General features: G+C 36.8%; 1 protein-coding gene across 3 annotated transcripts in view; it reads left to right on the top strand.

Annotated features, from left to right (window-relative positions):
* Positions 1 to 12,271, top strand: part of TBC1D12 (TBC1 domain family member 12) — a 45,110-nt gene that overhangs the window by 27,660 nt on the left and 5,179 nt on the right. For all 3 annotated transcript variants that reach the window (XM_080403552.1, XM_080403550.1, XM_080403551.1), the window contains 7 exons: positions 3,704 to 3,819; positions 5,867 to 5,949; positions 7,631 to 7,748; positions 8,098 to 8,204; positions 8,859 to 8,939; positions 10,127 to 10,221; positions 10,954 to 11,025. In XM_080403552.1, coding sequence (XP_080259678.1) covers positions 3,704 to 3,819; positions 5,867 to 5,949; positions 7,631 to 7,748; positions 8,098 to 8,204; positions 8,859 to 8,939; positions 10,127 to 10,221; positions 10,954 to 11,025 — 672 coding nt within the window. The remainder of the gene's footprint in view (positions 1 to 3,703; positions 3,820 to 5,866; positions 5,950 to 7,630; positions 7,749 to 8,097; positions 8,205 to 8,858; positions 8,940 to 10,126; positions 10,222 to 10,953; positions 11,026 to 12,271) is intronic.

A 12,271-nucleotide genomic window follows, 5' to 3' on the forward strand; every position in this document is an offset into this window, starting at 1 on the left:
TCTGGCATATGCCCTGCATCTTAAACATTTGATAAGATATTTGAGTTTAAATGGCATTTTTACCTTGTCATGGAAAAGTACTAGCTCAGCTCACATCTTTTGAACTGAAATTCTATGTCAGCTCAAGTTTTTTATCCCATATCAAGAACTTCAGAGTCTGCATCAAATGCGTGGTTAAGGCTATTGGATTCTTTACATCTAGTCATATCCTTTTATTTTCCTGGAATATTTTGTATTTTAGTTGCACAAACTAGTGAGTTCCATGTATGCCTGATAGTTCTGGGATCTGATCTTCAAATGAGTTTCCTAGAGCGTAGGCTTCTTGAGGAGGAAGCATCTTCTATTGGGAAGTTCTGATACTTTGGAATATATTTAATCTTGGGGAATGTGCAGCCATGACTGTTTGAGCTTCAAGCTGTTTGGGGCTCTGCTTTGACTCTAGAAATGCTTACAGTTTCCCCCCTCTGTTCACGTGTTCTTTTCTTGCAAAAAAACCCAACTGTTCATAAAGCGTACTTACTTTCAGAAACACGACTGGGTGATGAGTGGAAATCCCTGTTGAAATACTTTTTTTTTTTTTTTTTTCCCCTCTTTCTGCCTTGCTTTGGAAATAGTATATCAGTTCTTAGCATGTACGATAGCCAGAAGCACTAGCACCATTCAAATGTGTTGCTTCTAATAAAAAGGTGAGAGTGGCTTCATTTCTAATGTCCCTCTTGCAGTGCTTTTATTTAACTTGCATACAAATTAGGTATGTAAGAATGTTGAAAAGGTTGGTACCTTTTGAGCTTCCTCATCTCTGACCACTAAATGAACTTGATTTTGTGGCTTCTGTTACAAAGTATTGGAAAATGTGAAAGTAAATGAGAACTTCTACCAAGAATGAGAGATAGCATTGTTACTGTACTGCAGCCTGGATGCTGACCTCCAGGTGCAATCACAGGATACATTCCTATGTTAAGAATGTGCTGGGGTATCCTGAGATATAAAGCTTGGCAGGAGTACCTATAATGTCTCTGGTTTTAGGTGGAATGAAATAATCTTAGGCTTAAGAAAATATATATTCATTCATACAGTGTATGTTCTTCTTACAGGTTTTTTTCTCATGCTTGTGTGAATTAAAACAGAGCTCTACCAATCCTGCATGTCCAGTTGTTCAAGATACTTGTTCAAATATGCCAAATTATGTTGGATGTTTATTATTTTTCAATCGGAAGTTGTCTTGGGAATTACCCTTCAGGGCAGGAATATGTTCTAGGAAATTTGTACAACTGTTCTTTGCCAGAGACTTAGAAATATTTCGAAGTTGTATTTGAGAACAGTTGGCTAGTACGTTTGAAGTCATTGTGTTTACAAAGAATTAGGTTTTTACTGTGAATGTATGTATAAATTATGATAGCAAACAGTTGCTTTCTCTTTTTCTTTACAAGGTGCACATTCGGGCTTTTTGGTGAAGACAGAAAAGCAACAAAGCTTCTTCTATAGATGTAACAGTAGGCTGGTTGCGATAGATTTGCACCTGTCTTTCCAGGGCACTAACAAAATGAGTTATTTGGTGTGCTGCCATGGGGCAGAGTATGACACAGTGATTAAAGGGTGGAGAGCTGGAAGGATAGCTGAAGACTTGGTGGGGTGGAGTGGAAACCACTTCAAAAGATACTGAGAATGTTCCAAAACTATTCTTTGGCTTGTTTTATGGAGGTGTAGTCACCTTTTCTCATCAGTTAAACTATTATTCTGACTCTAACAAAGGGCAAGAAGTCCAGATGACTTCTCAGAATGTGGAAAGTAACGTGGCATATAATGCGTATGGCCTTACCAGTGAGCACACCTGATCTCTGAAGCCAACAGGTTGGGTCTGGTTAGTATTTGGATGAGAAACCACTTGGGAATACCAGGTGCTGTAGCCTCTGGCATCTCCATCCTTGGTGATACTAAAACTCTGGCTGAACAAGGCTCTGTGCAGCCTGCTGTAGTTGACCTTGCTTTGAGCAGCGTGGATGGACTAGATGATCTCCAGAGGTCCCTTCCAACCTCAGTGATTCTTTTACAACTTCCTCTTGAGATGAGATTAACATGACATCATTGAGGTTATGCTTTTCAGATTGTTGAATGTATTATGCTAAATGTGGAAGGACAGAAATTCCGTTACAGATCATTACAATGGGTAGGGTAAGGAGGCTGATGAAGAGAAAGCTTTAAGCCACTTTTGTGTTGGGCAAACACTTTGTGCCCTCTCTGGAAATTTGAGGCTGCACTGTCACATTTGTAAGAGGTCTTTTCCCATCTAACTTTATGGACTTCAACTGTGTGTGCTGTACTCGTAAGCTGTTTAATACCTTTAAAGTTGTCAGCTCTGTTTCCATAATGTAGTCAGTGAACACTGAATGTGTAAAGCCTTCTGTTTCTCCCTGGGAGAACAAATGTGTACAAGAGGCTGTGTCTTAGGGGTGAGACTCATTTGGGAGCAGCTTCTAGAGAAGACTTACATTTGATTGGGAAAATATGTGACCTAATTAGTAATTGATTAGTGGTTTTCTTTTTGTTTACTTAAACATAAGATGCTTTGGTTAATCTGAGACTGAATTTACTTACAAAATTATTAAAGCAATAGATGTACAAGAAAAAATTGTCTTTAGATAAAAAAAAACTTGTACAAGTTAGAGCTCACTTCAATGTGCTTAAGAATAGAGCTGTGTGATCTGTGAAAGCACGTTACTGAAGTACCTTGAATTTGTTCTCTTTAAAAAAGATGGTTTTTCAGCTCTTAGTTTTCTATGTTTGAATTCCAGCATGTGGAAGACTTGCAGAGAAGCTAGTATTTAGCCTTCAAGCCTAAGGAGATTGTGAACCCACAAGCTAACTTGGTTTGGGAGTAAGTTGAAAGTCTTCTCACAGAAAACCTTTTAAGATTTGCTGGGTTGTAAGGATGGGTCTCCCAGTAACTTGGCGGTATATTTTTATTTACAGAGGCTAAAAAGGCAACATGAAATCTGAGGTTTTCATCTGGCGCTGTCTAACCTTTTTCCTAAAGACTGTCTCATTTCTGTTTTGTTGAGTTGTTCTTGTAGAAAAAGGAATGGGATTCTCCCTTCCTCAGAATCTTTCATGTATTAAAGGCCGTTAAATATTTCTTCTAAGTAGACTGCATGTTTTAACCTTTGAGAAAGAAATGATGTGGAACAGACTTGTAATGATAAATATTGTTATGTTGTCACTGAGTCTAGCATAGGTAATTCTGGATAATGTGGGTTTGGTCTTATTAAAAGCTTCAGAAACGTGAGGGGTACAGGATCTTAAGGGTAGATAGAATCAAAATGAAAGAAATAGGAAGACACACATTCTTGGTTGTTTTTTTTTTTTTTTTGTCAACTTCACATATTACTTGTGCACTAATTAGTTTGGGAAGATTATGCAGATTTCCTAGCTGATCCTTGGATGTTTGGTAGTAATATTGAACCAGAATAGATCAAAGATTAAGTTAATACAAGAAAACTGCTTTATCATTCCTCTTAGCAGTCCAGGAAGGCAGCACTGTCTTGCTATTAACAGTTCCAGTTTGTAATGTTAGCTCCTTGCTGTCTTAAATTATTTAATATTACGTATTTTAACACTATTACTTGTTTTACACTTAATAATATGCTTACTAATGAGAAGTGAGACTGAAAGTTGAAATTTAATTTTTATCAATAATGTTGTTTAGGAATATGAAGCACGGACAGGAAGAATGTATAAACCCCCACCCCCATCAGCAAGACGCAAAAATATTGAATTTGAACCACTTTCAACTACTGCTTTGATTCTGGAGGATCGACCAGCGTAAGTATGATTCTGCTGTGGAACTGATAGTGACTGATTTGTTAATATGCTTCTGATGAGCTAAACTTCACAAGTCTTACATGAAAGTATCATTATTCCATGCCAGATAATAGCCTAACGAATACCTCCAGAAGAACCTTTAAGTATATCATAGTCTATATGAGGAATTCTTTCTTGCTTTAATGGGGCCACCAGTCTGTTATCTGCTGTATATCACAGCTGCCTGTGACAGTTTTGTGGGCATTATTCATCGGGAAAATTCCTGAAGACTTTTATGGATTTCTTCACTGCCATCTCAGTGTGCACTCCTTTCTCCTTCCCCCATTCTGGAAACTTAATTTCGTAGACCAGTCAAGAAGACCTAACAGTGGCAGTTGTCAGTTCAGCAAACCTGGACTTGGCTTACCAGAAGAGTTTTTTCAAAAAAGAAAAAAAAAAAAAAAAGAAAAGTATTAGGTAGGTAACAGCAGGTGTGGGAGTAATTGCCATTGAAATGCAAGAAATACCTTCCTGTCGCAAAGGCTAAATGCTCTTTTATAACTGGCAACCACAGTTAAATGCTTTGTTGGTACCAAGACAGTAGTGTTCACTGAAACTGTTGCCCCTGTTGCAGTTATGTTTTCGTGGCTCCTTAAAACTACAGCTGAAAGCAAGGAAACAGCAGATGAAGATGCAACAAAAACTGCATTAAGTACAAATAAGAATAGTAATAAAAAATGGGTAATAAATTGGTCAAAATAGTATATTCAGCTATACAGCCTTCAGCAATTTGAAGGAAAAAGGAGGACCTGCTGACTAGGAACTCATGCAGGAGGAAAGCAAATGGAACAAAGCTTTCAAACTGCAGTTGAGAAAGCTTGCGATGGCACTGTTAAGTCTTTGCTCTAATCAGTTCCAATTATGAAATGGAAAATAGAACATATAGTGTTTCCTTTGATAATCTCTCTGGTGGTATATAAGTTCGTTCAGTGCTAAGGCAGAAATAACTTGAATGGAGGTATGGATTGCTACAATCATTTTTTTTTGGTAAATGCGTTATTTCTTTTTCTGTGTCGTGCAGAGTAAGATATGCAGTAACTAGTTGGATGCTTTTCTGTACTTTCAGTATACCACAATTCACAAATGAACATAAATATGTTTTACAAATGACACTTCAATTTGGAGTGCTGTCCCAAGTGTGTAATGTGTTGCCAGTCTTATCCTTGAAAATATATTCTCTCACTTTCATTTGAAATACTAATAAAATTATCTCTTGTGCTTGCATAAGAGGAGATGGAAAACTCCCCCCCCCCCCCTTTTGTTGTGCATATTAAAATGACAAAACTGTCTTCTGCTTGTTTCGAATCAAAAGTAGATTAGATAGTGTGAGAGACTGAGACCAAACATTGTGTTCTGATTTGTTTTGGAATGAGTCTGCTTGGTCAAAAGGAAGTGTGTGTGTGACAGTGAGGGGATCGCTCTGCAGCCGAAAACCAAATGCATTTTAAACTGGTGAACTTGTCACTCTGCAGCAAGCTTCCTTAGCTTTAGTTCTGACGTAAATGGGGATCTATCCTTTCTTCTTTTGGTAAACCTGTCTTCTCTGGTGTGAGTTTTGAAGGGCTAACTATAATGAATAAACCCCCTTACCTTTTATTGAAAATACGTCATCATAGGTGTCATATCAATACTCCTTTTGTTCATATGCCGGTATAATTAATAATTAAAATATGCATTAAGATCAAATATTAAAATGTGCAGAAATGCATTGGAATGAATAACTATATGAAATATCAACATTTCTCGTTTGTCCCTTCATGCAAACTTCACTTGAGCATCGTTCCAGATGTTCAGCAAATCTAATAACCTTGCTTTGGGGGTGAACTAATAAACAGAACCAGTAAACACCATTAGTTCAGAACCTGGTAGTTCTGTACTGCTGTTACTGAAACACTGGTAGAATGAGAACCCCAAAGCTCACCTTGGAGAGAAGCCAAATTAAAATCTGTTTTGAAATGGTTCAGAACGTCATTTATGTGTACTGAATTCAGGAGCAACTTGTTTTCAGAAATCTTCCTGCCAAATCAGTGGAGGAGGCTTTACGTCACCGACAAGAATATGATGAGATGGTTGCAGAGGCAAAAAAACGAGGTATGTTAACTGCCAATAACCATTATAATTCTTTTTAACTGTGCAGCAAAAATAATTTCTGGCTTGTAGGCTATTAGTTACAGTAAAGAACAATCTTGTTTAATGTCTAGGTTATTCTCTGGTACATATGTGCACGCAGTTTAAAACAGAAACTCAGTTATCAAATTGTTTTCTTATTCTTCCACAGTGAATGTAACTAGTTTCAGAAGTCAGTTGAATGCTTTCTTTAATTTTTAAGTAGAAACTTGATAGGATATGTTTTTTTGGGTGTTAGTGTGTTTTGTGTTTGCTTTTTTTCCTCTTTTTTTTTTTTCTTTTTTGAACTATGTGTAATATGATCAGCTAGAAACCTGCTGGGTCTGCAGACTCTTTTTAATCTGTGTTGCTGCAATTGCCACTGTACAATAAAGCCAACTGCTTAAAGATCTGTTTTTTCAGGAATCTGAGATCAATTTCAGTGTGAAAACAAATAAAAACTTTGTGTTTTGGGTGTTTTTTTCTATCTAGCTGTATCTGTGTGAATCTTTCCACTCCCACTAGATCTGTTTTAAAATTAAACGTATCTGTAGCATCTGGTACTGTGTCAATATACGAACAGTTGTTGAAAGGACTTCTGTAGTCTCATGCCTAGTGTTCAGGGAATAAGCTATTTTAAGAGTATATGCTGCGTGTTTTTCTTGGGCTATTGTTAGAGGTACGAGCTCTGAACTGATTGAGCCCCTGTGGATCTGTGGCAGCTTACTCTGAAAGATGTAATAAGAAATCCAAGGCATTTGACAACTCATTTCACTCTTGTGGTATGCATCCTGTTAGTTGTGATCTGTGGTCCGTGTTCTCTAACTGCATCTTCGGAGGGTCAGCCGTGTGTAGTGTTTCACTGTGTGTGCCTTAGTACACATTAAATTGTTGACACAAAGCTTCAGTAGAAACTTAAAGAAGCTAGTCAGCCAAATCATTTTACCAGGGATGGCATGTTTGTTCTGTTGGTGTGTCTAATCCATGCAGAAAATAGAAAATGTCTTGCAATTTCACAGTGGTGGTTAGTGATGTCAAGATAGCACTGCTCTGTCCTTCTTTTAGCCTTTTTGTTAAGAGGGATTAACAAATGATCCTTTTAAAACAGAAGGCAGAATACTCTTCTCTTGTTCAGCATTGTGGCTTTGTCTCAGATCTTTAGGTCCTCTTTCCAGAAAAGAAAATACATAATTCTTCTAGGTGGAAGTTTCAGTGAAAATCGGTAAAATAACTTTTAAATGGATATAGAATTGCACTCTTGAAAAATATTTTTATCTATAATTATTGCTGATTTAGTCTAAATATTAAATAAGGTTTAGGTAGAACGTGGTGTGAAATTCAATAGAGAAAATCCAGCGCTGATGATGTGCTTGCTTTTCAGTCATTCTGTGTACTGCAGAAAAGTGCTACAAGTTCTCTAGGCAGATTTTTGCTTGTCTAAGTTGCTGTGTATTTGAATAACTTAAAGACAGCTTAAGTTAAAAAAAAATTGAGAAATACACTTAAAATCAACAGTAAAATCAACAAAGAAGTAGTATCAATTAGGTCACGCACAACTGTAATGTACCCTTGATCTTTCAGACATCTAAATTAGATAATAGCCAAATCATTTACCTAATAATTTATGTATACTAATACAGATCTATTAACATGTTATGCCTAACAGAAATTAAAGAAGCACATAAAAGGAAAAAAATCATGAGAGAGCGTTTCAAGCAAGAAGAGAATATTGCTAGTGCTATGGTGATTTGGGTCAATGAAATACTACCTAACTGGGAAGGCGTGTAAGTAAAGTTCTGTTGTGTAAATGAGGCAAGGCTGGCTTGTTTCTACTCTGGAAACAGAGGATCCACATACTCAATTTTCCTTTTCCTTTCTGTTTTGCCAAGAAGTCAGTTTTTGTTGCCATGATATAGTCAGAGGTTATTATAGAGCAATGTGAAATATGCTTTCTGGGAGCTTAATGTTTTTTTTTTTTTTTTTTTTTTTTTTTAATGGGGCTTTAGCATAAGCAGAGACCCTTGAATATTGACCTGGGAAATAGTATGTTATTTTGCTTCTAAGTTGCCCAATGATTTTAGAAAACAAGATGTGCAATATGTACCCTCTTTTTCTCGCCCCCCCCCATCTTAGGCGTGCTACCCGAAGAGTTCGAGAGCTGTGGTGGCAGGGATTGCCCCCAAGTGTACGTGGGAAAGTCTGGAGTCTAGCTGTGGGAAACGAATTAAATATCACTCCTGGTATGCCTTAACAGATCACATTTTAATGCAAAATTAAGTTGACTATTTAAAAAAAAAAATCCAACCTTTTGTTAAAAAGTTATAAAAATCAGTGTAAATTTGCTTTTTGACAAACTGTATTTCACAACCTTAGGAACGGTTGTTTTTTAAAAATTAGACATCATAACCTGGTGAATTATGGAAACAAGGTTCAAGACCTGCTTACAAAAACATTTAAGTCTTGTAAGAGTTAAAGTGATGCCCCCCAAAAAAATAATTTTTATGTTTAAGATGGAGAGTTTGTAGCTTTGCTTTCTTAAGGGGGTAGAAAAGAGAATTGTTTTATTTTATAACTGATGATTTTGATGAATTGGAAGTGTTCTAACCTATTCAGAAAAAGAACAATCTGAATTATTTAAGACATGTTTTCCCCTCTTGTAATTTGCATGCTCACTGCAGACAAAAGCATAATACAGTGCATACTATAAAACCGTGTATAGTGGCACTCCAGTGGTTAGTGGTAACCAGCTAATAGATTCTCCCTCCACAGCCAGTGGCAAAGATGAAACCAAGCAACAAAACCAAAGCTGAGAACACTTCTGTTTTGGCTGGGTACTTTTTTCTCACTTGCTTCTTCCTTTTTGTTGTTGTTGGTTTTGTTTTGCTTTCTTGCAGAACTTTATGAAATCTTCTTGTCGAGGGCTAAGGAACGATGGAAGAGCTTCAGTGAGACAAGCTCTGAGAATGACGCAGAAGGTGAGATCTCCTGGATGCTGGACAGCCCCCTATTCCCTTTTACAAACCCAGGTCTCACAAGTTCAGTTGCAATTGCAGCATTAGGAATACTTGTTAAAAGTGCTCAGTCATTTCCTACTCAAATGTTTGCTTTCTTGTAACAAGTCAGTGAGCGAGGGACTTAGCAGTATTTACTGTATCAATAAAAGATGCATTAAAATATTGCATGTGCTAGTTCACTTTCAAATGAATGTGTTTTCCTCTGAATTCCTGAAATACCAGGACTAAGCTGTCATGAAAATTTTAGATGAAATACAAAAAGAAGAAATGGGAAACTAAATTACAGTTATGTGCTATTGCTTAGCCTTGCTTAGATGGTTCTGTGTTGGCATCCCTTCCACAATTTTGGGAAAGAAAAAAATAATTCTCTGTTTTTTCATTGTGGAACCGAGAAGTGAAGAATGTGTACATTACACATTTCAGACCCTACTTGAGTTTCCTTGGCTGCCCAGGTGGCCTTTCCTCCCAAATCTATTCAGTGACGTTTCTCTGTACATTTTAGCTACCTTCAGTAAAAGTGGGACATGAGAAGTGCATGACTTTGAAAGTAATATGCTTGACTTTGCAGGTGAAGTAGTGCCAGCTTCTTGTGATAATGATGTAATTAATCTTTTTCCTCTCGTGTACATAGTGTATTTCAATGCTGCTGGTTGAAATGAGCCACCAAATGCGCTGATTAGGAATGAAAAATTTGAAAAGCGAGATCCCACTGGATCATGTTTAGATCAAGAGCAGTGCTGTCTTGCTCTTGAACAGACTCAGTAACTGAAGTCACAGTAGAATATAAGAAAGAAAACAGGGTTTTGGGGACTGGGCTTGGCAAAGTTCAAATTCTAGTGAGTGCAGGGCCATTCTGGGCCTGGATAGAGTGTTACATGGAAGTAAAAGTAACCTGTTTGTTTTAAGTCTGGCCAGGTAGTAATTCATAATAGTTTCCCTCACTTTTTGGAGTTGATGGGATATAGCAGGTATCAGTGGACAGTTTTAGCTTCTGAAGTATAGTACTATAGAAATGTACTCCAAGAATTAGAATTGGGTAACTTTTTTTTTCCTTGGATCCTAAAAGTTTGTATACGCCTATGGCAATTTTATTCTGAAGTATGTAGAATTTATGTATCGGTTTTAATAAGTGATGGTTTTGCTTACAGATGCAGGTGCATCTGTTGCTGATCGTGAGGCCAGTCTGGAGCTAATTAAGTTGGATATATCACGCACATTTCCATCCCTATATATTTTCCAGAAGGTGAGATTTCTGTAACTTTAGTTAAGACAGCTTTAAACTTCTGAATAGTTAAACAAGAATGGACACCTAGCTGGCTAAATATGCAATAGTTTTTAGAAGTTGTTTCTATAAAACAACAGAAGTAAAATCAGTTCTTTCTACATACAACAGCAAATCATCATCTTTTTTGTTAATGAGAATAAACTAGTGACACTTAATGATGAACTGTAAGGTTTTTCTCCTGGAAAAATTGCATGTGGTTCCTTCTAATGTCTATGAAATTACATGCAAACATGAGAATATTCTCACTGTTTCTATGGAAATCTTGATGTGTTTTAGTACACATTTTCAGGCTTTATGATTTTTATATAGCTATAATATATACATAAACACGTATATAAAAAAGCATGCCCTATTGTAATACAGTAAGTTGCATTACTAAGAACTAGAACTTCCACGGTCTCTGAAAAGAAAAAAACAACCTTGGATGTGTACCACATATCCTTATTTTCCATTATGTACTGATTTCTACTGAATTATTTCATAGGATTATTGGTCTGTTACTTCTCCTTTAACATCTCAAAAGCATACATGGTAACAGTAAAAACTGAAGTTACTCTAGATGTGAACAAAGCAATAACTCACTGGCTCACTTGCATCTTAAAATACTGGCTTGTTACCTTCTTTTATTTATAAAGTGATAAAAAACCCACAACTTTTTTCTTATCCCCCTCGTCCCTCCCCTTGTATTAGGGTGGTCCTTATCATGATCTCCTGCATAGTGTTTTGGGAGCATATACATGTTACAGACCGGATGTGGGATACGTAAGTATTTGCTGTAAAATGTTTATAACAGGGGAAGTAAGCTTGAGATGTCATGTATTAGAGTGTATTAATGAGTAGGTTGTCTAAACTTCATGCTACTTGCACTTTAAAAAAAAAAAAAAATCAACTTTTGCATTTGCTCATCTCATAGCAGTTACAATGATGAGTTACAATGTTGATTCTTACAGATAATTAAATAGCTCAAGATGTACTGAATGTCAAGGATGAGTATACTATTGTAGCTTGCATGGAAAATTTTAAACAGATGTGTTCATTAGGCACTACAGTTCTGAAAGACTCAGAGTATCTATAGGGAAAAAAAATAATAACAAAAAACCCGCCCATGCTAAGTGCATTTCCAGTGAGCACTTAGCCTGTTCTGTCCCGGTGCTGCTCCCACTGCTGTCATTTCCACAGTGGTACTCTCTGGTTCACTACCACATATCCTGAAATCCAGAAACTCCTCATTGGTGTCTTGTCAAAGATTAATTGCTCCATCTGAGTTCAGTGAAGATAAGATTGTTTGCAGCAAACGTTACTGTTTTTAAAAAAGAAAAAAACACTAAACCAAAATCCATAACAAACCTGCCAAAACCCCCACAAACCAACTGACTAAACCTAACATCTCTCTGAATGGTGTCAGCATACAGAAGCAGTTAAATAACAAACATGCTTTTCTCTTCTTTTACTTTCTTTGTTCCTGGGGGTAGCTAGGAACTCCTTTGACAAGCTCCGATTGCTTCTGGGCTAAAAAGAAGAGTTTTACTCCAATGCATGTAACAAAGCATTGTTTAGCACAGGATATTTTCCTCTCTAAATCAGACAAGCTTCAGACTCTGCATCAGTATCAAGTTGTTTTTTCATGTTGAAATGTTTTTAGCCCTGAGTTCTGTCATCTGTGACCTCATTTTTGGAGAACCTCCCATACTCTTTAAGTGAGATTACAAACTCTGCAGGTTCTGAGACTGCTTGTTCTCAGGGTGGAGTCTTAAAAGGCAAATAAGTAACTTTTCATGTGTAGAGGTCTTCTCTTTTTCATTAGGAACACAACTAGCCTGGATATTTCTGATCATAGATTTATTTTTACTGTTAATATGGCATTAAATGTAATGTAATCTTATTTCCACACCCATCTGCCCCACAAAAATGGAAACAGATTGTTTCTGATATCAGTATTCTTCTCCCTAATTGGTTAAAATACTGAGAGTTTTTTTTAAAGGAGGAGCAGGCAGCATAGATGCCTAGA

The sequence above is a fragment of the Falco punctatus genome, assembly GCF_963210335.1.
Source record: "Falco punctatus genome assembly, chromosome: 9".
In the NCBI taxonomy this organism is placed as follows: domain Eukaryota; kingdom Metazoa; phylum Chordata; class Aves; order Falconiformes; family Falconidae; genus Falco; species Falco punctatus.